Source organism: Stigmatopora argus, chromosome 7 (genome assembly GCF_051989625.1).
Source record: "Stigmatopora argus isolate UIUO_Sarg chromosome 7, RoL_Sarg_1.0, whole genome shotgun sequence".
NCBI lineage: Eukaryota > Metazoa > Chordata > Actinopteri > Syngnathiformes > Syngnathidae > Stigmatopora > Stigmatopora argus.
Genome location: NC_135393.1, coordinates 8,693,279 through 8,717,819, shown reverse-complemented (window position 1 = coordinate 8,717,819; position 24,541 = coordinate 8,693,279). Strand labels below are relative to the sequence as shown.

The following is a 24,541-nucleotide window of genomic DNA, read 5'->3' as shown; positions in this document are numbered from 1 at the left end:
ATTGAATTTAGAGGGCCAGATATGCTGATTTATTGGAACAGATAGTCAGAGCCGACGTTTCCGTAATTTCCCTAATGCTCTTACTCTGCTATTGTTGGAAACGCACAAAAGCAGTGCAAAATAGGGTGAATGTACCCAATCTGCTCAGCAAACTTTTATGCCTTTTAGGGAAAATGAAGTAGGTAATCATGAGTCAAAACCAAAATGACGTTGTACAAAACCGAGAAGTGGTTTAACTCCAGATGTGTGGTAGGGAAATGAAATAATTTTATCAAGTAATTCAAGTTCATCCCAAGAGCAATTTGTTTTTCTTGCGCAAACACACTACTTTCAGTAGCAAAATGACTTTGTACACAGAGGATAAACTTGACATATGTCCTTCTTGAGCTTTATTTCTGATTACAAATCGGGCGGGCACAAGTGGAATCATTTTTATATTAAAAGGAGCCATTGAGTAGTGATTTTTTTTGTTGATGTCAAGAAAGAAAAATGAGGGTCCGATCAAAGGAGATAAAGTTACTCTTACCCTTACTGTTACTTCCAACAGATATGCGAACCAGGTTAGCCGTGCAGGTTGGTGGTTTAATTTATGGTATTGTTAAAATGTTCCACTTTAAATGTACATTTGTTAAGAACAGTTCAGTTTATCAACTTTAATGTACATTCTTTGAGATTGTATATAAACAATATTTGCTCACTAGTTTTGCAAGTGTTGCTTATCTAGCCCAACGCCCCATCATTCCAAGAGCGGGTGAGGAAATTTCCAGCGCATAATGGCCCCATCTGAACTGGTGCTGACGAGGGTGCTGTTGTTACAGCAGATCTCAACACTGGTGATTCCGCCACCATGAGCTTTTCCTACATGGGTGACCACACCCTCCATGTAATCCCAGACCCTCACCAATTTGTCATCACCACCTGACAGAGAAAAGACATGTAATATCATAGTTGTGCATTCATATATAATCTGGTAGCACATCTGCCTCACAGTTCTGTACAGTCGTAGACTCTGGATTTCTTCTGTGAAGGGGTGCTGTAGCCTATCCCAGCTAACTAAAGGCAACACCCTCAATCGGTGGCCAGTATTATTTGCATTTGTTGTAATCAAATCCACATAATTGAATTGGCACAAACTCATTGGTGGCAAAAAAACGAGTTATTTGAATAACAACAAACAAATACTACAAGTATTTTAAACATGAGAGGAAGTGGCGAGTAAAGACCAGCTACATAATGATCCATTCGTTACCTGTCACAAAAAATCTGCCGTCATGGGAGACATGCATGCAGTTGACGGCCGACGTGTCTGTACCATGCAGTTCTCGGATTCTTGTCCCATCATGCACATCCCAGTAGACAACCTCAACAGGAAGGGAACAGTTACTTATTTGACACTAATAAAAGGCAGACCTTTCTATAAGGCCAGTCAAGTGATATATTCTTCATTCTCACCTACTGTCTAATCATAATTATTTTTCATATTGACTATTCTGTGCGTGGCTGCCCGGCAGCTAAAAATTGTCTCAAATTCTCTAAATTGCGTCTTATAGTGCAGAAAATACGTTACTGTGATTTTTATTTATTTATTCATGTACATGTTATAAGTAGGCATTTATTTCATGTTATTTTATCTTGAGCAGGACCTCATAAACGCTTTTGCTCTGTTGTTAATTAACCTGTCTAGATAATAGTCAAATTTCAGGCAAAAAATCATCTTTTCCAAGGTTAGGTTGAAATTATGCTCACTAAACAGAAGCCTAGGTTAATCATCATCCCAGATGACTGTGTTTATTTAACGAAGGTGACAAAACTCTCACCATGATAACGCGTGCAAACTTTGTCATTAGGGCAGGGCTGAGCATTGTATTACTTATCGCTTGAAAAAATGGCATTAATATTCCATTTTTTAAACATTCACTTTAAATTCAGTCTGTTGATTTAATAGTGTAGGCGGCAAGCACATACTTCAAAGGGATATTCATTGATTTTCGGAACCAATTATCCTAACAAGGGGGGGCAGGGGCTGGAGCCTATCCTAGCTAACTATGGGCGCCACGCGAGGGACACCCTGAATTGGTGGCCAGCCAATCGCAGGGCGGGCACAGGTAGACAAGGAACCATTTACACTCACACTCATTCTCAGGGGCAATCTAGAGTATCCAAGCAGCCTATCATGCATGTTTTTGGGATGTGGGAGGAAACTGGAGTACCCAAAGAAAACCCACACAAGCACACAGTGAGGACTGACCTAGGATCGAACCACCGACCCCAAAACTGTGAGGTAGATGCGCTGACCACTAGTCCATCGGGCCACCTCAAAGGGACACATATTATGGCAAATTCACTTTTTTATTATACATGTATTTGCTCGCACACTGTTAGTATAAAGAACCAAGTTCAGTGGGGTTATAAGTCCCATCAATTATGCGTTTCTGCTGTGGTTACACATTCAAAAGTTTGTCTACTTGAAAAGAACTTGATTTATTCGCCATTAAAAGTGTATGGCATTAGGGATCGTTACATTTGATCTGAAATATGTTATTTCATTTAAATAGTTATTTATCATGAAATGAAAGGACATGGAAATATAGATGCAGGATTTAAGATCATCAGACAGAATCAGGACATGATTGTATTGGATTATATTTCAGACTGTTAATAACTGCAGATATGGTAATGAAATATGCCACCATAAATTTTAAAAAGTGGCAAAAAAACTAGGAAGTGACCCAGAACATCATGTCGTTTTTCTCTGTCTCTTGATTCTTTCCAGTCACGACCTCGAACCGCCTCGTCTCATTTGAGCAGCTTATTAGTGACACTGCCTATGCGACTTTTCTTGGCCCATCTGTGTTCTCAGGGGGGAAAACCGGGCTACGGTCCAACGCTGAGCAGCGCATGCAATAAATTGAAAATGTGCGCTACTGCTCCGCATACAGAAAAGTGGAAAACTTGAATGACTTTTTAACCGCTTCCATGCAATAAAAAGAGATTTTTACCGCATCACGACAAATGCACTGGCAATTCTAAACAGTTAATGTAGTGCATCGGCATCAAAGCTGTAGTTCTTGACCTGGGTTTGCATGTTCTCCAACACCCACCTTCATTCTTCAAACAGGCATCTTAGGCTCAATACATTTCCTATAGGTTTTAATGTGACCGTGAATACTTGTTTGTCGGTATTTGCCCTGTGATTGGTTGTCGAGGGTAAACCTTGCAGCTGTAATGAGGACAAGCACTATATCCAAAATAGTCAAAATATTGTACCACAATATTTAATGAGTCCTCACACAGTTTAGTCTTACATAGTATTTCTAAAGCACTGCACTAAGAGCCCAATTCGCACGTATTTATCTACCTCTCCCAGACAGAGTGCCTGTGTCCTGGGATGAGCAGATGGTGGATTTTGGCCAGCATTAGGCTGGCGTCGGCTCATTCGCACACAGGAAGGCGTGAGGGCTGCCTCGTGTGGATCCCTCTTTCACAATTGGGCTAATCACCGCACGTTGTCTTTATTTCTCGTAGTGGCGGGAAGTAGTATAATACGATTACTAGGGAAAGTTACTGTGTTTAAGTAGATTTTTTTTTAATGATCTGTACTTGATTGTCCAAGCCATGGAAGTATTTATAATCGAAATGTTTTTTGTGAATGTACCAGATGGTTGTAAAGCTTCTCAAATCACTGTAACATAGGCCATCATCAAATGCCAAATTAATGCTTGTTTTGGATTTTGTTACAGGGTTTTGGCCTCAATAAAAAACAAACAAATAGGAGAATAGGTTTCAAGTAACTGGTCAGAAGGTGAATTCTAAAAAAAAAAGCAATAACATTTGCAAACAGTTCTAGTAGATATTGCAAGTCGACATACAGCAGTTCATTTGATTGATGTCAAAGGCTTATCTGCCTTTCACATCATCTCTAACCATTCATTCATTCATCTTCATGACCGTCCATCCTCAAAAGGGTTGCAGGGGGGCTGGAGCCTAACCCAGCTGTCTTCGGGCAAAAGGCAGACTACACCCTAGACTGGTCGCCAGTCAGCTGTAGGGCACACGGAGAGACAAACAACCATCTGCACTCCCAATCATACCGCTACCAGCAGGAATCGAGCCCACGCCTGCCCACACCCAAGTCTGGCGAGTGAACCTCTACACCACGAGGCGGATCATTAATAACAATTACAACTCAATTTGAAAAAAAAAATGCAATATTTTAGGAAGGGTACAAATAAATAACTGACATAATGTGATTGCACAAGTGTGAAATGCACACACATTAGAACAAGGACAGCGCCATCTTAATTACGACAGGCCGAGAAATAAACAAGCTTTTCAAACTAATGTGCGGACGTGTGTGTGTTGTTGTGCAAGTGGTCGCCGTGGGAGGCTGCACCAATCATAGCGCGGCAGCAGCCTTCTCGCTTGTGCTCGGCTCAGCGACTTGAAAGTATTATGATGCAATAATGGGACATTTAGATTATTAATGTGACACATTTTGGCTGTAAATTGGAAAATGTCCAGACAAAGTGAGACCATTGCTAAACGCCGATTTGATTAGAAAATGGTTTGGGTGAAACCAACCTTTCTGTCGGTGCCACTGGTGATAATCTGGTGTTCATCAGGGTGGTAGCACACGGTCTTGAATGACGAGTTTTGGGATATCACCTTCCGGATTCGCACAAATTTCCTATACAATAGAACATTTTTACTTTACCACAAAAATTCTTTTAAAGTGTAAAGTCATAACATTGTGCCCAAAAACAAATATCCCCTGCATTTTTGACTAGTCTGTGTTCTTTAGTCTAGGTTGTGGGCCAACTCGTTTCTTGGTTGGATGACAACTCACACAATGTCCCAGATAATGCATGTTCCATCCATGCTTGCAGTGACACATTCCATGTCATCTTTCTTGATCTGGACACACCTAACAGTGTGTTTGTGCTCCGTCAAAAAAGCAAGACGACGTTGTCCGTGCTTCAGCAGCTCCCAAACACACACCTATAGTATGTTGAATTCAAGAAACACACAGTTAATAGATCATTTCAGGTTTGTCCATTTTCTCTATCATTTCTGTCAAAGGGGCGGGTTGCGTCTATCCCTGCTACAAATAGACAACCAGACGAAAAGGCCAGCGCTAAGACAACTACATGATGTCCTTTGTAATAAAATTGGAGTTAAACTGACACTTTATCTCTCACACTGTATCTGTGACTAAAAGGAAAATTAAAAACAAAGTACGTATTAGCTGCTTTTACCAGAGCTAAATATTACAATCCATCAACAGAGAGTAACTGCTGTATTTACATTTTGGACGTATATATTGTGGAGAGTAGGGGAAGAAAGGTTTGCTCTTTGATCTGAAACATACCGTTCCCTCCTGTCCCCCACTGACAATCTTCTTGCAGTCAGTAGATCCTTTGATGGCTGATACGCCATTACGATGTGCATTGTGAATGATTAGCATAAGGCGACCACTCTGCGGGGCAAATATGCGAATCTTCCCATCATTCCATCCTGACAAAAATGAAAAAAAAAATGCAACTCATTATCAAGTCCACCCTGAACAGGTTGCAAAATTGTTTCATTAGGCTAAGCCTAACTTTTCTGATGAATTACTACAAATTGCACATTTTAATTCATGTTTAAGAAGAAGTCACAATACACAATACTGACACTTACACACCTGTAACAATGCTGTGTCCGTCAATCATAAGGTGCACTGAGTTACAAGAAAGACAGGGTTCCGTGATCCTCAGCAGCTGTTTGGATTTGTCTTTATGCCACACCCTGATATCTTCTTCTGAGCCCGTAACAAACAACTCTGAGGATCCACTGATGATACATAGTTTTAAAAAAGGGGGGAAAAAAGAAAAACAGTGATGGAAACAAGAGTATGTGTAAATTAACATTACAATCAGATGTAAACAAATATATATATTACATGCACAACTTGTCATATATCATATAATTTTATATATCATATCAAACCGTTAATGCACGAATGATGAGTTTTGTTTTTAACCTTCAAAGGGCACTCATTTAAACTCATTAACTACCGCTGATACTGCCACTCCAATCCAATTCTTTTTGAACGGGAGTGGCGAATGACCATCTGTTACACGCCGTATTTACCGCTATAAAATTAGTATTCACAACCAGTTTTCCACATTTAAATTGGACGGATATTGCCATCATTAGCATGCAGTGAGTTATAATAAAAAAATGACGATGAAAAAAAAGCGTTTTTCAGTTTGTATTCATTTTAATTGTTTTTATTAACAGTCTTGTCATTCACAAATGTATTTATATTATTTTCTACAAGTTTTATAAAAACACAGGTATGTTTTTTTTAAAGATTCATTTTGACTACATATTGCTTTTTTTTAATCATCAAAAATAGCCACTCGCCTTACCAATGATTAAAGGTAGTGTTTATTTATATTTTTTATTTTTTTAAATTATTATAATATTCAAATAGCAAGTACTATATACCTAGCTGTCTACACTGCCACTACATAAGTCTGCTTATATCCCTCTCTAGTGGGGTTACTGGGTACTGAATTTACACAATGACTGCCCTGGAGCTTTGGAAAACACCTAAATTTCACATTTTGAATGATAACACCGAATAAAAAATGGTTTTTGTGTTGAAAATGTTAAAATGTTTAAAAAAATAAAGTAACTATACAGTTTGCAATTGGTGTAATTTGTTCAAGAATTAACTATATTAGCAGCCAAAAGTTACATTAAAAAGAAATTCTGACATTACACTAAGTCCCTTAATGGATTAGATGCCAAAATAAATAAATAACATTTATTGAAGAAATGTCTCACTCCATTTTTCTTTCTTTCTATTTTCAGTACACTACTTACAAAGCGATGGAGACGTCCAAGACGGCACCATGGTGATTGGTGGAGACAAGCTCTGCTTTAAAGTCAAACATATCGATGCAGTAGATCTCTGATGCATCTGTGCCAGCGAAAAATTGGCGCCCGTTATCTTTTAAAGCGATGGATGTCACCCCGTTGTTCATCTGCACGCGTCTAAGGTGGTAGAAAACAAATCCAAAGGAGGTATTTTGATGCCCTGACTTTCAAAAGGAACATTCTCACTTCCTATAGTTAAAAATACATAACAATAGGATTGGCTGGCCACCAATTCAAGGTGTCCCTCGCCTCGTGCCTGAAAGTCAGATGGGATAGGCTCCAGCACCCCCCGCAACCCGTGTGAGGATAAAGCGGTTCCGAAAATGAATGAATGAATGAAGAAAATGTCATATACTATACATTGTTTTTATGAAATATCTGTCAGGGCACGGCAGCTGACTGCTGCTAACTAGTGAACGCCAGTGGTGATTCTACCTCTTGTTTATTTCCACCAAAAACTCAACATGCAAAAATCGATTCATATGGATTTTGAATCGAAACATGAACTGTGCAAAGTAATATCACGATATATCACAGAATCAATTTTTAAAAATATAGTACAGTGGTACCTCTACATACGAGCACCTCTACATACAAGCAGTTCGAGATACGAGGAAAATTTCGAGATGCGAGAAAGCCAGGTGGCCAAGACATGAGAGGCTGGTTATCATTGTAGCGCACTGTCTTTTTTGCCGCATCTCTTTCGTGTATAACACATATCTACGAGCACTGGGTGGAGATTGCATTTGGAGGTGTTGCGGGAACTCAAAAGTTACATTAAACATATGTTTGAGTGTGTCTAGGGGTTACTATTAAATCACTAGTTATGTGTTACTTTGTAAATAGATGGCGATTTAGAAGAAATCAAACATTTTTTCCAATCCAATATCCTGTTTTTGGTGTTTTTTTCAGAGGGTTGGAACTAATTAATTTCTTTTTAGTTCATTTCAATGGGAAACGTTCGTTCGAGTTACGAGAAGATCGACATACGAGCTCAGTCCCGGAACGAATTAAGCTTGTATGTAGAGGTACCACTGTATACTGTACAAAAATGTATCACGCAGATTATACCACTGTGTATACGCAAATCTATAAACTCTTCCAAGTGGGTATATGCTGTATACTTGGGTATCACGCAACACATTTCATGGGACTGACTACCTGGTTTTATGGCCAGCCAACTATTTGCCTTGACATAAAAAGTCTCGGAAACACTGGTCCAAGCATACCACTAACTACATTTCCGGCTAATAAAATACACGGTTGACTCACTTGATAGCTTTGAAGGTGGTGGGGGAGCACAGAGTCAAGGTGCCAAATCCAGAACCAACAAGTAAATCACCCGTACTCAAGACTTTTAGGACATTAGCCCCCTGTTCATGAAAAACATTGGACACTTACGCAAAAAAAATTGCATTCATCAAGAAATTTTATCAAGACGAGAGTTGAATCTGATAAGAAGACTTACCAGATTGTGTTTAGTCTTCATTGGACCGTAGTCAGCCAACACCTTTGTTTTGGTGCTAATTTTTAAGATGTCCCCAGTGGTTGTGCCACAGTAAATGAATTCATCATCTGGAGAGAACTGTGAAAACAATTATGACAATGTGAGGCCTCAAACTCAGATTCACACCCAATGCATGGGCAAATTACTGGCACAAAACAAATATTAGGGTAAAAAACAAATGAAATGTAATGTCTTCAAAATTATAATCATATACACACCTCTATGCATTTCACCGTCCTTTTTAGTTTGCGCATCCTACAGTCTGTAGGTTTAATTTTGTTGAACTCATCCAACTCCCAGATTTGCAATGTTCCCCTGTGCAAGAAAACCAAAAGAATAAGGGAAAAAACACAAAAAGTGACTGCTAGTTGTCGTCTGATTATTTGAATCACCACACATGATACAAATGATCCATTTATTCAAAATGTCAAAATACGGAAGTTGTACAGAGCTGGGAATCGTCAAAAATCATAATTCATAGTGGGTAAACAAGTGTTTTAGATTTTGGGACCCTTTTTTCCTAGTAGCATTTACCGGCGACGCATTAAATAATAAATCTCCAATTTTCTCTAATTTTCTAATGCTTTTCAATGAAAAGTAATCATTGATTATTTACGCACCTGCCAGCAGAGACAAACATGTTGTCATTTGTGTTTGAGTACTTGACAGTGAGACGATGACATAAACTCAAAGGCATCGCCGGAGCTGAACAAACAGCCTGTTTGGTCTTAAGGTTCCACAGGAGTATTCTATGATCAAAACAGACAAGTGTCAGTCTACCAAGTCAATGCCACCATTTTTGAAATTTCACAAATACTTCAGGATTTGACAACTCTATATTCACTCTGTTCTACATTGCGAATATGAATTTTACCTGCCATCATCTTGACCCCCGAGAGACACCAGGTACTTGTCATTGGGAGAAAAGGCCAGTGCCTCCACCTTGGTTTCGTGGATCACAAATTCCGTGTATGCGCATCTCTTCGCGTAATCCCAGATGATGATCTCAGCCTTTGAAAATAGCACACAGACGTTTAAAATCTCCAGATTTGAAAGTGTATTTCCTGTGTACGCAGTGTTCCTGTGTGGGTTTTCTTCAAGAGCTCCAATTTCATCCCACATTGTAAAAACAAAGCATGTTACGTTGATTTAACACTTTAAATTGTGTGAATATGAGCGTGAATGGTGATTTGTTTCTTTGGTCACTCTAATTGGCTGGAAGAAAGAATTGGTTGCAGGAAAAAGTATTTGAATGTATGGTTTTAATAATAGGTAGATGCCATTTTGGCAGTGTTAACCTCATCCAAACATTTTCTGTAGTTGAAAATCAAATCTGTACAATGGTCAAGAGGATATTTGGACCATTCTTCTGCACAAAACTACTGTTTCAGGTGAGCAAAATATACATGTTTAGTGTGAATGTCTCTCTCGAGATTTTCTCTTCATGGGGGGGTGGAATATTGTCAAGGGCTGCATTTAAGGGCAGCAAATGTGTTAAAACCACAAACAAAACTGCATTTGAAGTAGGATGTGTAAGACTTTTTTTTAAGTCAGTACAGCCCTTGAGGATAAATGAATGAATGAGTATGCTACAAAATGAAGAAAAGTTTTGTTGCTAAAGTTTACCTCAAAGTCATTGTAATTGACCTGTCCTGAGGCAATATATATTCCACTTTTGGACATGGAGAGGCACGAAATGTCACTGGTGTGACCGTGCAAGAATTGCCTCTTTCCATCTTTGATTCGCACCAAGACGACGGTGCACCCCAGAGGATAGATGAGGTGCTCTTTGTCCGGATGAAGCCTCATGCCAAAATGCACTTGTCCTGAGATCACAAAGGGAAGGAGATGTATTATGCTGAATAGTTCGATGTATTCACTGTACAGACTAGCGGTACATACAAGTATAGTACATAGAGTCAATAATGCAGATTTATGCACATATTTCTACATACAGTAGCTTTATCTAATGATTTAGTTGCTATTATGCTTTGTTCACTTTTTACAAATAATACTTTTGGCAAAATTAATTATTTTAGAACAATAATAACGAACTAGGGCGGCCCGGCGGATGAGGGCTTAGCGTGTCGGCCTCACAGTGGGGGACCTGGGTTCAAATCCAGGTCGGTCCACCTGTGTGGAGTTTGCATGTTCTCCCCTGGCCTGTGTGGGTTTTCTCCGGATACTCTGGTTTCCTCCCACATTCCAAAGACATGCATGGTAGGCTGATTGGACGCTTTAAATTGTCTCTAGGTATGAGTGTGAGCGTGAATGGTTGTTTGTCTCCTTGTGCCCTGCGATTGGCTGGCCACCAATTAGGGTGTCCCCTCCCGAAGTCAGCTGGGATATGCTCCAGCATCCCCCGCGACCCTAGTGAGGATAAAGCGGTTCAGAAAATGACAATAACAAACTAAATAACACTTATTTGGGTAAATGTGGATCATTTTACGTTTCATTCATGCATTCATTTTCTGTACCGCTTTTCCTGACAAGAGTCATAAAGGGTGCTGGAGCCTATCCCAGCCAAATACGGACACCCTGTATTGGTGGACAGCCAATCGCAGGGCACAAGGAGACAAATCCATATATTGTTCAGCCTAAAATGCATGTTTTTGGGATGCGGGAGAAAACCGAAGTAAAATGTTAGCGGTTGTAATAATAATAATAATGATGATTACCCATTTATGTTGTTCCAAAATCTGATTAATCTTGCAATAGTACAATCTGAATGAATGAGCGACGTCAATGGCAGCCAATGAGTTAAATGAGAGCCCGTTAAGGGTTAAAAAAAAGTTTTGTTGGGAGAATTAACTTGATGTAGCCTTTTCTTGTATTCATTGTATATAGATTTGACAAAATGGTGAAAATTCTCCCATTTTGCCATCTTTTAGAGTTTACCGTTAAAGCCGGACACTTTTTCCAGTTGAAGCTCTGCAACTTCTTTTGGTTCCATGTTGTTTTAAAATCCAGTATATGACGACTATGAAATGAACACATACATATATATTATTATAATTACTCTAATGAAATAGATAAAGAAATAAATAAAACACACATTTAGAAGCTTTCTGGTCACTTGACATTTGTTTTTCGGAAACCAATTAAAAATAATAATCACTTGAACACGCTCCGTGTGACGTAATTAAAAGGTAACGTGTCCAGAAAGCACGCACGTAAATTGGGACGCACTATCGTCGTGATGACGTCGAAAATAAATGTCTTCATCCAATCGTTTACATCATTTACATGCATAGCAGTGTCTTTTGAAGATCAATAGGGCGCAAACGATATTAAATGTCAATATGATCTCCGACCCATTCATCTACGAAATGATATGAACTGCAAGTCCAAACAACCCAAACTATCTTAAAATATAATAATATGCACTAATGTTGATGATTAGTCGCCATGCAGGAGAAGTGTTGCGGATAGTACCTAGAAAACAAATATATATGCATAAACTATTCTGCACACTCCGATTTCAGAGAAAATTATTGCTGTTTGGTAATGTAATGTTGCAAAACATACCGTTGACGTCAGTAGAAGCGTGTATCTTTTTTAAAAAGATACTTTTATTTCTCAGCAGAAGGCAAGTTTGCAAAGAAAACCGCCATACCACTAACAAACGCTGCCTAGCAACACACGTCGTGTTAGTCCCGCCCCTTCCATTCTAAGTGGACGTCAAGCGCCGTCAATGGTCTAAATACGACTATATTAATATACTAATATTCATGACAATAACTGTAGAGGGTTATTGTGGCCTGTGTTTCAGATGTTGTTCATTTTATTTAACTATATTTAGTATATATTGATTTAAAGTATTACCAACAAAATCGACAATAGAATAGTTTTTTTTTAAGATTGTCATTTAAATTTGTTTAAATAAAGACAAAATATTGACTTTCCCTACAACAAATTAAACAGAAGTTTTTATTTTTGTCATAAATGTTTAAACTCTTCATTTAGGACTTGCACACGCTAATGTGAGCTTGGAGTCCATGAATTCATTTTGACAACCTTCCTTGTGCTGGCAGACATTTTTTTTAAATGGCCGTTTCTTTTTCAGTTTTTTTTAATAGTCTAACCCAAGGGTGGCCAAGTCCAGTCCTCAAGAGCTCCTATCCAGTCAGTTTTCCATATCTCCCCTTCTACGAGACGTGAATAAAATGATCAACTCATCAGCAAGCTGTCCAGAAACTTTATACTGATGCCGAGTATTTGATTCAGGTGTGTTGGTGGAGGGAGAGGGTTAGGGTTAGAAAACAGACTGGATAGAGGCTCTCAGGGACCGGACTTGGCCACGCCTGCACCTAACTCTGACCCTAACTCTAACCCTTGCCCTAAACCTAAACCTTACCCTAACCCTTACTCCAGACCTAACCCTAAACCTTACCCAAACCCTAAACCTTAAACTAACCCTTACCCTAGCCCTAAACCTAACACTACACCTCACCCTAACCCTATCCCTAAACATAACCCTAAACCCAACCTAACCCTAAACTTAACCCTAAATCTAACCCTTAACCTAACCCTAAACAGTTTAGGTGTGAGAATCTTGCCATTCTCATAATCAAAAGTGAATTTGGCCCATACAAATATCACTTTGGAATTATGCATGTCAGCCTATGTAAAGGTCTGTTAAATTCAACATAGTTAAAAAGCTTTACTGTTGAAAATAACTAGTTATCACTTCCTTTTGAAGAGATCATGGAGATTTTTTTATTTTGACACGACTCACAAGTCACAATGACAGCAGGCTATTGGTTCAGGTTAATGGCAAAGCATGCAATATGTACACATTTTGTAAGGTTTCCGCTCGACCTGGAGTCTTTGAGCTCAAATAACTTAAAAGTCCCTGTAAAGTGAAAATACATGTCTTTTACATTTTGAGCCACCAAGGAAGAATGTTCAAAAAAACAGGTATACAGGTGAGAACAAATTTTGTGTAAAGAGACTAGTGAGAAATCAACCGTCCACTCTTCATATACCATGATTATGTTGAACCAGATGCCCTTGAGTAAAACACATACAAAATTAAAACATTGAAAATGTGGGGAGAAAAAAAATACACCCACAAATCAATAATAATATATAGTTTGCAATTTATCTTCAAACAAACAAATCTTTGAATTCACTTTACAGGCTCCCTTAGGATCATGGATCAATGTGGCTGAGACCAGTGAAGTCCTGTATTTCTACATAAAACTACAGAACACTAAATCCCTATTGTTGTTTAAAAAAAACATCTGTTTGAAAAGTACTTCATATATGACACCAGAATGTGACACTGACTTCACACATCTACCCAGCAAATGCCCGATGAGCTGTGTAAAAAGTACAGTTGACCAAAAATAAACACTAAGATAACTTGTGATATGATCATCTGTTCCGTTTGGATGTGGTTGAGTTTTATTGATATTTTCTAGTTTTATGCCATCCAATATTCATTTCAAAATTATATGAAGAGTAACGATCATATAAGGCAATCTGTCTAACACAACCTACAAAAATGACAAATGAGCCAACATGGAAATGCAGTCACATGCCAATTTCTACTTCCACTGGAAACCGGACTTCCCCAAACCATTTCCTAAATTTGTCCAAATTGCCTTGAACAGCACCATAGAAGGGAAGCAAAAAGTTGTAGTCCAACCCTTGATTATTGTTAATTAATGTATTAACAAGGGCATAAGCCACAAATGCCATCTTGGCTTTAGATTGGCAACCCCACATAACGTTCTTACAGGTTCTATGAAATAATACAGCAAGACACTTTAAAATGATAGGCCATATTTTGGATAGCCTTGCTAGATAGTTCTGCCTGGATCATTCATTTATCCTGTAGTAAGCCGAGGAAAACAGCGAAAAGTGGAAGCTGCAGATGAGAAACAATGTTTTTGCTCTGTCCCTGACCAATACATTGTACTGTAGCTTATGCGGATTGGTCAGTGATGGTTGCAATCACAGTTACCATATATATTTTTATGGTTCCTCCAATGAAAAAGGTCTCAATTGGACCCTACTTGGATTGATATATGTAATATATTTGTAGCATTTATATATGGCACAATAGCTCTGCCATGCCAGGCTATGATTTAGACACAAATCCATCCCAAAAAATGACTTACAGGCTAATGTTAATTAATTAGTCTTCCTTTCTCAGCTGCCTTGGTGCCACCCACTAATCTTTTGGGCGGAATAATTATGAAGTGGCCAAAAAAAAAAAACCTTCCCGAATTCAGTTCCAAATTTCCAGCCACTTTTTACACACACAATTCTAAGTGCAGTCACTTTCATCTTTGACAAGGTCACCATTTCATAGCCTTTTTAACACTTAAATCTATTGATGATTATGTCTAATCAAGTGGCACTTTTCATCCTGCTGAAAATCCAAATTAGTTTGCCCAAAGTAGAAGTCCAATCGATTTAAACGGGGAGGGCCGCCAGCATATGAACACCTTTGTCTGTTCTTTCAGAACGTAGTGTGACTCGAGTTGCAGTATGGCCATCGAATGTTCGCGCCAAGTACATGTACCAGGTCGCAATCAACTGCACGGATTCTGAGATAGTACTTGAAAATCTTGTATGTCTTTGGTGGCATCCCTCAACATCTGCTTGTGAGCGTGAGTTCTGCGGTGTCTGCTCAAACAGTGACTCCAGGAAAAGCTTCGACCGCACGGCAAGCACAGATACGGCCTCTCCCCGGTGTGCACCCGCTGGTGCAGGTTGAGCGACTTGAACCGGGTGAAGGTGGCGCCGCATTCGTTGCAAGCATACTTTTCGGGCCTGACGTGGACGTTCTTCTCGTGCTCCTTCATGTTGCCTAGTTGCGAGAAGCCTTTTCCGCACACGGGGCAAAGGTGGGGCTTTTCTCCCGAGTGGATGAGCACGTGAATGTTCAAATCCTGGCGAGAGTAAAATCCCTTGCTGCAAGTGATACAAGTGTAGGGCCGCTCACCGGTGTGGCTCCTCATGTGCCTCTTGAGACTCTCTGACCGGGCGAAGGAGCTGTCACATACGCTGCACTGAAACGGCTTCTCTCCGGTGTGCGAGCGCTGGTGCCGACCCAGTTCCGAGGCCTTGAAGAAGGACATGCTGCAGTCCGTGCAGCGATGGGGCTTTTCAGGGTTATCCTGGTGTGTTTTTTCGTGAGCTTTACAGTGGCCCATTTCGGAGAATCCCTTCCCACAGTAGGAACAGGTGAAAGGCCTTTCGCCCGTGTGCATTCGTTCATGACGGATGCGTCGGTAGAGTTTATCAAACGTTTTGGCACAGAAGGAACACTGGTGGGGTTCCTTTGGTTTCCTCTCATGAATGCGTCGATGGCGTGCTAGCCTGGAAGGCTTGTTAAACACTTTATCGCAATCGGCGCATGCGTGCTCTCTTGTTCGGCTATGGGTGTCCTGGTGTCGTAACAGCTTCTCTTCATTTTTGAAAGTCTTGTCACAATGCTGACAGTGATAGAGAGTCTTTAAGGCCCTTGGCCTTGTGTGTACAGATTGATGCCGGTTAAGTTTGGAAAGGCGGTCAAATACTTTGTTGCAATGGGTGCAAGGATGGCTCTTTTGTTGCTTTCCCTTGGGCTTTTTGTCAGGCTTTTTTCTCTCGGGCTTTTTATCAGACTTTTTCTTAAGCTTTTTCTGATCCTCCAAGCCAGGAGTCGATTCATCACCGGAATCAGGTTCTACAATGTACTCAATATCGAATACTTCACCACCTAGTAAGCATATGAAAAAGAGTCAGTATTTGAATTAAAAGTACAGCGATACCTCTACTTACAAATGCTTCTACATAGGAAATATTCAGGTTATGTGTTCCCTGAAAAGAAGCTTCATATAGCCTAAAATATATATATTAAAAAGGTCAGTACTTACTTACATCCGAGGAGTGATCCGTCACAGATGAATCGTCATCCTCCATGGCTGGGGCCTTGCAAAATAAAATATATATAAATATATATATATAAAAAGGTCAATACTTACTTACATCTGAGGAGTGATCCGTCACAGATGAACCGTCATCCTCCATGGCTGGGGCCTTGCAAAATACCACACAACCTTCATTATAATTTATAAAAAATAGTGTAAAACACTGCAAAACTCACAAGGCTGCATCCAGACGGTTTTTTTTTCCATCTGAATTGTTTTGCCTCAAAACTGAAGTGTTACTTCAATGGCTGCCAGGCTTTTTAAGCAATAAAGCCCCGACAGTTTACCAATGAATTTCCTTCTGAAACAAGCAACTCTTGACTGCAAAATGGCTTTCATTAATGAAACCTAATTTGAATAATAAAAATAGGAGAATACTTGTAATGTAAATCAGTCCTTCGAAATTATAGAAACATACCTGAATAATGCTAGAATTATTGATCACATGGGAGCCATGACTATTTAAAGAACTATGAAACCACACACGGATACTCCAAACTATAGATATGATAGTGTTAAGTAATAAAGCCATTTACGGTGATTTGGCAATAATTAGAATCTCGCTGTCAATGTAAAATGTTGCAGAAGACGGGTGTATCGGATTTTGGTGATACAAATTACGCTTCAAGACCGTAAAACGCTCAGCTTTATGACGCAAACTAAAACGAATCGCAGTACGTCCACCAAACCGTTTTGTTTGATAAATTCACATATATTGGAGTCAATACTGATGTTAGCCTGTCCTGGTGGATGGGAATCATTGCAAGTTTATGAGCGGATATTATTCTTTGTGTGCAAATACACTCGGCAACGGACATGGGAAGTGTTGTTAGCATTAGCTGCTTTCGGACAAATAAGATAGCAAGCTAATCAGTGTACACCGTTGAGACCTTCATGAAATAATAATAAATACATATATAAATACATACAAAACCTACCTTTCTATTAGACGTTAACACAGAGGTTATTGTAATATGTTTAAAAGTGACTTATTTAGTGTGAAACAGGCCGATGCGACCATTGCTAAACTGGAGGCGTGGCAATGTTTCAAAAACTGCCCTCCATGTTGAGACTACGTCACTGCGGCTGCTGCGTTTAAATGCTCGTTGTAAACTCGGAAAACGCGTGACTTTGTATGACACATCCTCATGATTATGTCAACATTAGTTAATCTGCGGTCTGAATGTTACCAATCATATTAACTGAAACTAAGAAAATTACATATAACAACTTTCAAACTATGAAGTACATTTACATTTAAAAAGTCAGATGGCAGATCAAATATCGAAAATATAATTTAAGTAAAGTAAATAAATGAAACACAACAGAATGGAGACTTAATATTAAAAATCTAAATTATTCCAATTGTTTCTTGGCTAATATTCACGTTTCTGAACCCTACCCATGCCATGCTATTCTACAGAAGCAAACGATTCATTCGTTCATTCATTTCCTGAACTGTTTTATCTTCACAGGGGTCGCGGGGGGGTGCTGGAGCCTATCCCAGCTGACTTCAGGCCAGAGGCGGGGGACACCCTGAATCGGTAGCCAGTCGATCTCAAGGCACGAAGAGACATACACCCCTTCACTCTCAGACTCATACCTAGGGGCAATTTAGAGTGTCCAAACGGCCTACCATGCATGTTTCTGGAATGTGGGAGGAAACCAGACTACCTGGAGAAAACCCACACAGGCCCAGGGAAAACATGCAAACTCCACACAGGTGGACTGTACCCAGAACTGTGAGGCCGATGCGCTAAGCACTCAGCCGCCGCGCCACTAGAAACTAAGCGAGCAATATAAATATATCGTTTAACAAAGACCTTTCATTTGTTCCTTGTTGTATGAGCTATTAAATTTGGGGGTTTTAATGATATGTTTTATTGTTATTTCATTTGAATCAACTATGAACTTGGTCCATTAAAATGAAATTTTATTTTAAAATGCATTTTATTTTTGGGAGTATGCCGTGACCTTGACAAGGAGAATTAGTCTTGAAAATGCATGGATGTTTGCAAACAAAATGGAAACTGATTTATGAGCACAATAGTTTTAGTAGGTGTCATATCACTTGGAAAATAGCTGCAGGGAATTTAGTACCAGTAGACATTTCATGTAATAAAAACAGCTTTAATTTTTTCCGACAGTGAGGCTATGCGGCACCAAAACGTACTACACACACAGAACACCCAACACACATGCAAAACAGCACGTTCCACTGTTTGTCCATATACATATATATATATATATATATATATATATATATATATATATATATATATATATATATATATATATATATATATATATATATATATATATATATATATATATATATATGAGTGGATGTGTGCGTATCTCTGTATAAAAATAAACAGGAAAAAGGAAGGATACCATGGAACTAATTATTTTGCTGACATTTAGAAAGGCAAATAGAGTTTTGGATTCCCCAGACTTCTAGAGACTGGATCTTGAAATGTCCTTTGCAGAGTGGTGGGTTCTTAAATGTTTCACAATACTCTGTGTAGCCTGTCTCAAGGTTCTGCTGAAAACAAATAGCATGGCCTCCATTTCCACCTGGGAAAAAAAAGCAGAAGTTGCCAATTTACCCACAATGAAGTTGATTGTTTTTCATTTGGGTCCAGAATTCTTTGGAAATGTCCTCCCTAAACTAGAGAACTGCTTCTTTTAAACGCCTTCTTTTGATGCTCATTTTGTCAATGAACATATTTCAGTTCTCTCACAAGGTAAAAGCCATTTAAAATGGAAATACTTCATTTAACTTTTAAAAATGGCTTCAGATTTTAACAATAAGACAAGTGTTATTGGTTCTGTTTTTGGTTTATTTATTCATTTTAAATTAAAAAAGACAGGTAATATTTGTCAAAGGTCAAATTAGAGGTGTAACTTGCAGCCAATCACGTGTCATTTTACCATTCCAAATCCATTTGTGCTCTATATGTTATAAAACTTTAAAAAGTTAAGAGCAGCTGACCTACCAATAATGAGCTGTTCATCAGTGCCAGCTATAAACTTGGAAGCGTCTTGTTCTTTGGATCTCTTCGACTCTTTTGTAGGAAAGGTGTCTTGTGCGGGAGCAGTGAAAGGGATGGTCAAGTAGCTGGGGTTTTGCGGGGTCCCAGCTGGACACGTCAGAGTAGTGCAGAAGGTGTTCTGGGAGTTGCATTGAGTCTGCTGAGGGCAGACTTTCCTGGTCATGATGTTGACCATGGCTCGCTGGTAACGCTCCATGCTGGGACGAAGCTGTAAGATCCATCATTTTTCCTGACATTGGTGGGCATTCCACACCCATATCAATGCATGATATTAGTAGTCTGGCTCACCGTGAAAACAAAACATTCGCAAGTTCCGAAGAATGTGGATTTATCAGTGTCGTACTTGTGCCTCTCTGTCATATCTGATGAAATGAAGGCACCAAAGACCTAAGAGATGAAATACAGTTTAATCCAATTTAAAATGCATTGCTTTTGTGTTCATGGTCAGTTGCTGTAATATTACCTCTTCATCCACTGTTTTGATGATCAACACTGCGGGTTCGTGGCCCTCTACATGATAATAGAACCTTTAAAAAATAATATTAATAAATACTCATCCATATATACCTTTAAATGTGACCTTTAGTGCTATCAACACACCCACTCGCCAATCGCGACGCGCGGTCTTAATTGTTATGCCACAATAAAATGTCACCAGAAGAAAGATCTCGAAATCTATTTTATTTTTAAAAAATCCAGAAAGGATCTGCTACCTCATTATCCCATTTGATCTCATTTTCTGAACCACTTTATCCTCACTAGGGCCGTGGGGGGTGCTGGAGCCTATCCCAGCTGACTTTGGGCCAGAGGCGGGAGACACCCTTAATTGGTGGCCAGCCAATCGCAGGGCACGAGGAGACAAACAACCATTGACATTCACACTCATACCAGGGGACAATTTAAAGCGTCCTATCAGCCTACCATGCATGTCTTTGGAATGTGGGAGGAAACCGGAGTATCCAGAGAAAACCCACACAGGCCTAGGGAGCACATGCAAACTCCACACAGGTGGACCGACCTGGATTTGAACCCAGGTCTCCCACTGTGAGGCCGACGCGCTAACCACTCATCCGCCGGGCTGCCCTGATACCTCATTATAATAAAGAAAATACTACAAACAAAATAAACTAAATTACCACTGTTTTGACCAAATAGCCTTTACTGTAACCTTAACTGAAGTAGCACATATAAAAGAGAATAACTAAAACTGGATGTCACTTGCATAAAAATGCTTATAACGGTGACAAGACAGCTTTTTACAGTTGGTGATATTAAATGATGTTAATTTAAGTACTTGCTCTAAAACCAATTTGGTGTGAAGTACATTTCTAAATGTGTCTCTTTTGTCCTGCTATTTCAATAAATTATTATAATCACACATTGCGCTTACAATAGAGCAAAAGGTTGACTTACGAAGCGAGACTTCCCTCATGTTCTTTTGAACTGAACAACTTAATTGGACTGAAAAGGGCAAAACGTTCTGGTATCCAGGCCCACACGACTCTCATCTCTGTCCCAGTCACTACACTGGAGCTTAGGTTGTTGAAGTCCACTGTATCCACTGATTGCCTATAGGATCAAAATAGCAAAGTGAGACGAGGACACCAGCAAACCAAAAATACGTATTTAGTTAAGGAGGTGAATACGAATTTTGATGAGAAGTTTCCTATTTACATTAAAAACCCTTATTCACCTCTTCTGGTGGATGCTGACCCCTTTTTGCATGAGAGAGACCTTGTTGGCCTTGAAGAGGAGATTGAGTTCTCTCCTCGTTGCAATGGGAACCAGGAACGCTCTTTCGAGGAGATTCTCAGCCGTGCAGTGGCGAGCCACATTCTGGACGAACCTTTTCATGTCAGTTCGGAAATCCTCCACGTCTGCAACTCTGGACGAAACGGACACTTTGTAGAGGCTCAGCAAAGCCAAAGCGACCCTGCAAGAATTATTATCATTGTTTTTCAGTATCATCAGTATCATCAGTATCATCGTTTTGTTAGTTTTTTAGGTTTCTGGGACACCAAAGGGTGGCTGAATGCAAACAAACAAACTGCTAACCTGTAAAGAACCTTGTAACCTTCCAGGAGGTAGACATCTAGCACCCTTATGGCAAATGTGAATGGAAGATCAGCAAAGATCCACATGATCCAGTCGGAGTAAAATTCAAATAGGTTCTGGTGTGAGCTGGCTATCAACTTCCGGATACCCCGGCAACACCTGTTGGCAAGGTCTCCGAAGGTCATGCACGAGGCTCGGTATGTGAGAAAGGTCTGGTTAATGTATCGCTTATTTGGGTCGTTATAGCAAATTAGTCTGGCCACGCTGTAGAAACACTCCGCTTCATCCTGGCTGAAGTGCAAGATGAGTGATACCAATGCAGGAAGGATGGGGCAAAAGTTCATGTCTGGAAAGTACCTTCCAAGACAGAGAAGAATCTTTTTGACAGAATTCAGACCAGCCTTACTCAGGCAATACCTAGAAAAAGATGAACAATCACAATGATTATCACATCATTCTTGATTTGGTCATGGTTTTCCACGTTATTCTTCACACAAGTAACAAATCAGTCATGCCTGTAGAATGTATTGAATGTAGGAGGCTTCTACCTTGGTATCTCTCCTGCCTCCATATAGTCTGGTACTGTATGGTTGCTCAGCTTTTGTTCTCCAAAGAGCTTCTTGCTTAGTTCATAATAGACTTCTCGCTCCGGACTGACACACCTACAGCACAGGCCAAAACATTTGGTATCAGTTAATGTTCTGTAATAGGTATTTGAATATCCACCCATCGTATCTCATATGCATATTTAGGATTGGAACAGTACTCTTATAAAATATCATGAGCGCACGAGAACAGATGCATAGACAATGAATGTGAGAAAAAATTAAAGACTTAAACCCACAACCTCTGATCTTTAAGGCATATGCGTTATAAATTGTTGTCCATAAACTAACAATTCTATATTATAACAATATGACATAAATAAATAAATGAATTTGAAAACATTTCCATTACCACAATGCAGAATTTTTGCCATTAGTAAAAGTTATTCAATGTATTCATTTTTATTTCGTCTAACAGTTTTACTAAGTGGTGACTTAACAACTGTGGAAACTTAATGCTTCTCTTTTGCGTCACGTACCCAGTATCCCCAACTTAGTGATGTTGGTCTCATTATAATTACCAGGTCTTCCCTGTGAAAGTCAGTTGCCGCCTTCATTTCTTTTGGCATTTCCTAATGTGGCTTTAATTTCTAGTCTTTTCTACGTCCATGTTAACAGTAAAAGAGCATGTGTACGTTCCATTATGTTAACTTTATAGGTCATGCAGCAGCTGATAGCTATGATCTATTTGGAGGATATCTAAGAAATGTATTAATGTACATTTCGGTTCTGTAGCAGCATCTCCCAGCTCTCCAATTTTGATGTTTGGGGTGCTCACCTTGAATGTAAGGTATGAATGATATGGTAGTAAGCCTTCGCCCTGAGTGTATGAGGGGTAGCCCAGAATCCTTGTCGTCCAATGGCTTTCAGCTCCTGGTGCTCACTTGCCACTATTTGCTGGTACCGTTCTGCAGCTTCCGGATCAATTTTCTCCCAGTCCACAAACTGACCATACTTCATGCCAGAGCTTGAGCAGATCTCCCAGTTGTCTGATTCAGAGATCGTCATCATGGACACACACTTGAGACTTCCTTTGCTCCCTGTACACATGTGCAACATTTTACAAGGGAAGTAAACGCCTCCAGTAAAGAGAAGATGCACTTACCATTAGTGTCTCTTGAGAGGGAATGCTTGTTTGATTTTGATGTGACCTTTTCATTTTTGTTCACGGGATTCTTGGGAGTGGTGGCTTTATGCCTCAGTAGATTGGGCGTGGATAAGTGGTCCAGATCATGGTCAGAGTCATGTTCTGCTGTTTCATAACTGTAAAACGATCTGGATAGCATAATCACAGGTTAAATCATGTATTCATCCATCATGTTTAACATCATAATGTGAACTACAGCCTGATCTGTTCAGCTCTTTGTTATCAGATGCCAGATGTTCAAAAGCTATATGAACTGCTACACTATCAATTGTTAGAATATTCATTAATAATCACATCATGCCCATTTCCATTACCTTGAACGAGGTCTTTGACAGATCTCCTTAGCTTGTGTCTGTATTCCATAGGTCTTGCTGTCCTCAGGGTTGTAATATGAGTGAGACCTCTGTCTGCCTCCCGTCATTATGCTCAGGTTGAACTGATACTTCTACTGCTGAAGGAAGTCACACAATCTCAAGATGAGAATTAAGTCCACCTGGGAAGTTAAGGTGAAGGATGTGATGCAGGGAGGCCTATGCAGGACTTTATATATGCCTGTGGGTGGGGAAGCAGAGTGATAAGGCTTGTTTGTGGTGACCTAACACTTTGACCAGGAAAGGTTGTGCTTATTTCTGGCAACAGATAATGTCTCCTCAGAGGAAGGTATTTGGTAATAAAATCCACATCCACAGTTATATGACATGGACATCATAACCAGACAAATACAATCTACTTTTTCAGAATTAGGGTTATCGAGGCAGCCAATATTCAATGTTTTTGAGACAAAGGTTAGAGAAATATGGGAGAAAATAGTCTAATATGGAAAAAGGAGACACTCCTTGTCAACCCATAATTGACAAGCCAAAAGGAAAAAGACAATAAGAATGGTAAAACATCTTTTGAGCCCGTGTTCTCTAAACAGAAATAATCTCTGACGAATACAAAATGTAATTTCAGGGATTTAAAAAAAATCCATACAAAATTATTTTGAATGTATTTGAAATACGTATGTTTACTCTATTTACACAAGCGCAAAATAAGGTCATAGGACATGGTTGGAAGGCACTGCTCCTTCCGTGAACTGTTCCAGAATCAAAATGCCAAATAGGGCTATTCTGAGAATTTTTCAAAAGTTATTATTCAACACAACAGCTGCCTGTTTTGATCTAAACACAACTACTGTTTGTCCATGACACATTGAGGCTCTATGAGTGCTTATCTCACATGTGGGTCCTTGCACTGATGTTGAAAAACAATTCATTCAAGCACGTGTGAATTATTTCCTATATTCATGTAAGTAATTTAACACATGGCAGATT

At 39.4% G+C, this 24,541-nt stretch overlaps 3 protein-coding genes across 4 annotated transcripts; all 3 read right to left on the bottom strand.

Annotated features, from left to right (window-relative positions):
• Nucleotides 1-436: 436 nt before the first annotated feature.
• cfap52 (cilia and flagella associated protein 52) lies at nucleotides 437-12,088 on the bottom strand. Of its 2 annotated transcripts, XM_077605656.1 has the most exons (15): nucleotides 11,963-12,088; nucleotides 11,333-11,414; nucleotides 10,061-10,260; nucleotides 9,309-9,445; nucleotides 9,055-9,183; nucleotides 8,653-8,749; nucleotides 8,396-8,512; nucleotides 8,200-8,300; nucleotides 6,874-7,044; nucleotides 5,684-5,832; nucleotides 5,369-5,514; nucleotides 4,847-4,998; nucleotides 4,582-4,687; nucleotides 1,250-1,361; nucleotides 437-918 (listed from the first exon to the last, which is right to left on the bottom strand). In XM_077605656.1, exons 2-15 carry the CDS (start codon nucleotides 11,385-11,387, stop codon nucleotides 737-739), a joined length of 1,854 nt encoding a protein of 617 aa, XP_077461782.1. In that variant the 5' UTR covers nucleotides 11,388-11,414; nucleotides 11,963-12,088; the 3' UTR covers nucleotides 437-736. The 2 variants fall into 2 exon arrangements, with proteins under 2 accessions (XP_077461782.1, XP_077461783.1); XM_077605657.1 differs by lacking the exon at nucleotides 11,963-12,088 and having other exon boundaries at nucleotides 11,333-11,469.
• Nucleotides 12,089-13,128: 1,040 nt separating this feature from the next.
• Nucleotides 13,129-17,449, bottom strand: LOC144077923 (uncharacterized). The gene is made up of 4 exons (XM_077606033.1): nucleotides 17,301-17,449; nucleotides 16,421-16,471; nucleotides 16,309-16,363; nucleotides 13,129-16,151 (listed from the first exon to the last, which is right to left on the bottom strand). Exons 2-4 carry the CDS (start codon nucleotides 16,460-16,462, stop codon nucleotides 14,980-14,982), a joined length of 1,269 nt encoding a protein of 422 aa, XP_077462159.1. The 5' UTR covers nucleotides 16,463-16,471; nucleotides 17,301-17,449; the 3' UTR covers nucleotides 13,129-14,979.
• Nucleotides 17,450-18,705: 1,256 nt separating this feature from the next.
• Nucleotides 18,706-23,726, bottom strand: LOC144078138 (TBC1 domain family member 24-like). The gene is made up of 11 exons (XM_077606372.1): nucleotides 23,540-23,726; nucleotides 23,184-23,353; nucleotides 22,857-23,118; nucleotides 22,022-22,135; nucleotides 21,474-21,890; nucleotides 21,112-21,351; nucleotides 20,832-20,987; nucleotides 19,882-19,945; nucleotides 19,707-19,805; nucleotides 19,362-19,626; nucleotides 18,706-18,939 (listed from the first exon to the last, which is right to left on the bottom strand). The coding sequence occupies exons 1-11, from the start codon at nucleotides 23,644-23,646 to the stop codon at nucleotides 18,764-18,766; spliced, it is 2,070 nt and encodes a 689-aa protein (XP_077462498.1). The 5' UTR covers nucleotides 23,647-23,726; the 3' UTR covers nucleotides 18,706-18,763.
• Nucleotides 23,727-24,541: the final 815 nt, after the last annotated feature.

What these genes read in the sequence shown, in the direction of transcription:
- cfap52 (XM_077605656.1), bottom strand. Translation starts at nt 11,387, where the DNA reads ATGGAACCAAAAGAAGTTGCAGAGCTTCAACTGGAAAAAGTGTCCGGC. An exon ending in ACCACCTTCAAAGCTATCAA is followed by an intron (nt 7,045 to 8,199) that starts GTGAGTCAACCG and finishes CTACCACCTTAG; the next exon opens with ACGCGTGCAGATGAACAACG. An exon ending in TTGGACGTCTCCATCGCTTT is followed by an intron (nt 5,833 to 6,873) that starts GTAAGTAGTGTA and finishes ATGTATCATCAG; the next exon opens with TGGATCCTCAGAGTTGTTTG.
- LOC144077923 (XM_077606033.1), bottom strand. Translation starts at nt 16,462, where the DNA reads ATGGAGGATGACGGTTCATCTGTGACGGATCACTCCTCAGAT. An exon ending in TGACGGATCACTCCTCAGAT is followed by an intron (nt 16,364 to 16,420) that starts GTAAGTAAGTAT and finishes TTATTTTGCAAG; the next exon opens with GCCCCAGCCATGGAGGATGA. An exon ending in GGATCACTCCTCGGATGTAA is followed by an intron (nt 16,152 to 16,308) that starts GTAAGTACTGAC and finishes TATGCTTACTAG; the next exon opens with GTGGTGAAGTATTCGATATT.
- LOC144078138 (XM_077606372.1), bottom strand. Translation starts at nt 23,646, where the DNA reads ATGACGGGAGGCAGACAGAGGTCTCACTCATATTACAACCCTGAGGAC. An exon ending in GGTTACAAGGTTCTTTACAG is followed by an intron (nt 21,352 to 21,473) that starts GTTAGCAGTTTG and finishes TAATTCTTGCAG; the next exon opens with GGTCGCTTTGGCTTTGCTGA. An exon ending in TCAAAACAGTGGATGAAGAG is followed by an intron (nt 19,806 to 19,881) that starts GTAATATTACAG and finishes TTCATCTCTTAG; the next exon opens with GTCTTTGGTGCCTTCATTTC.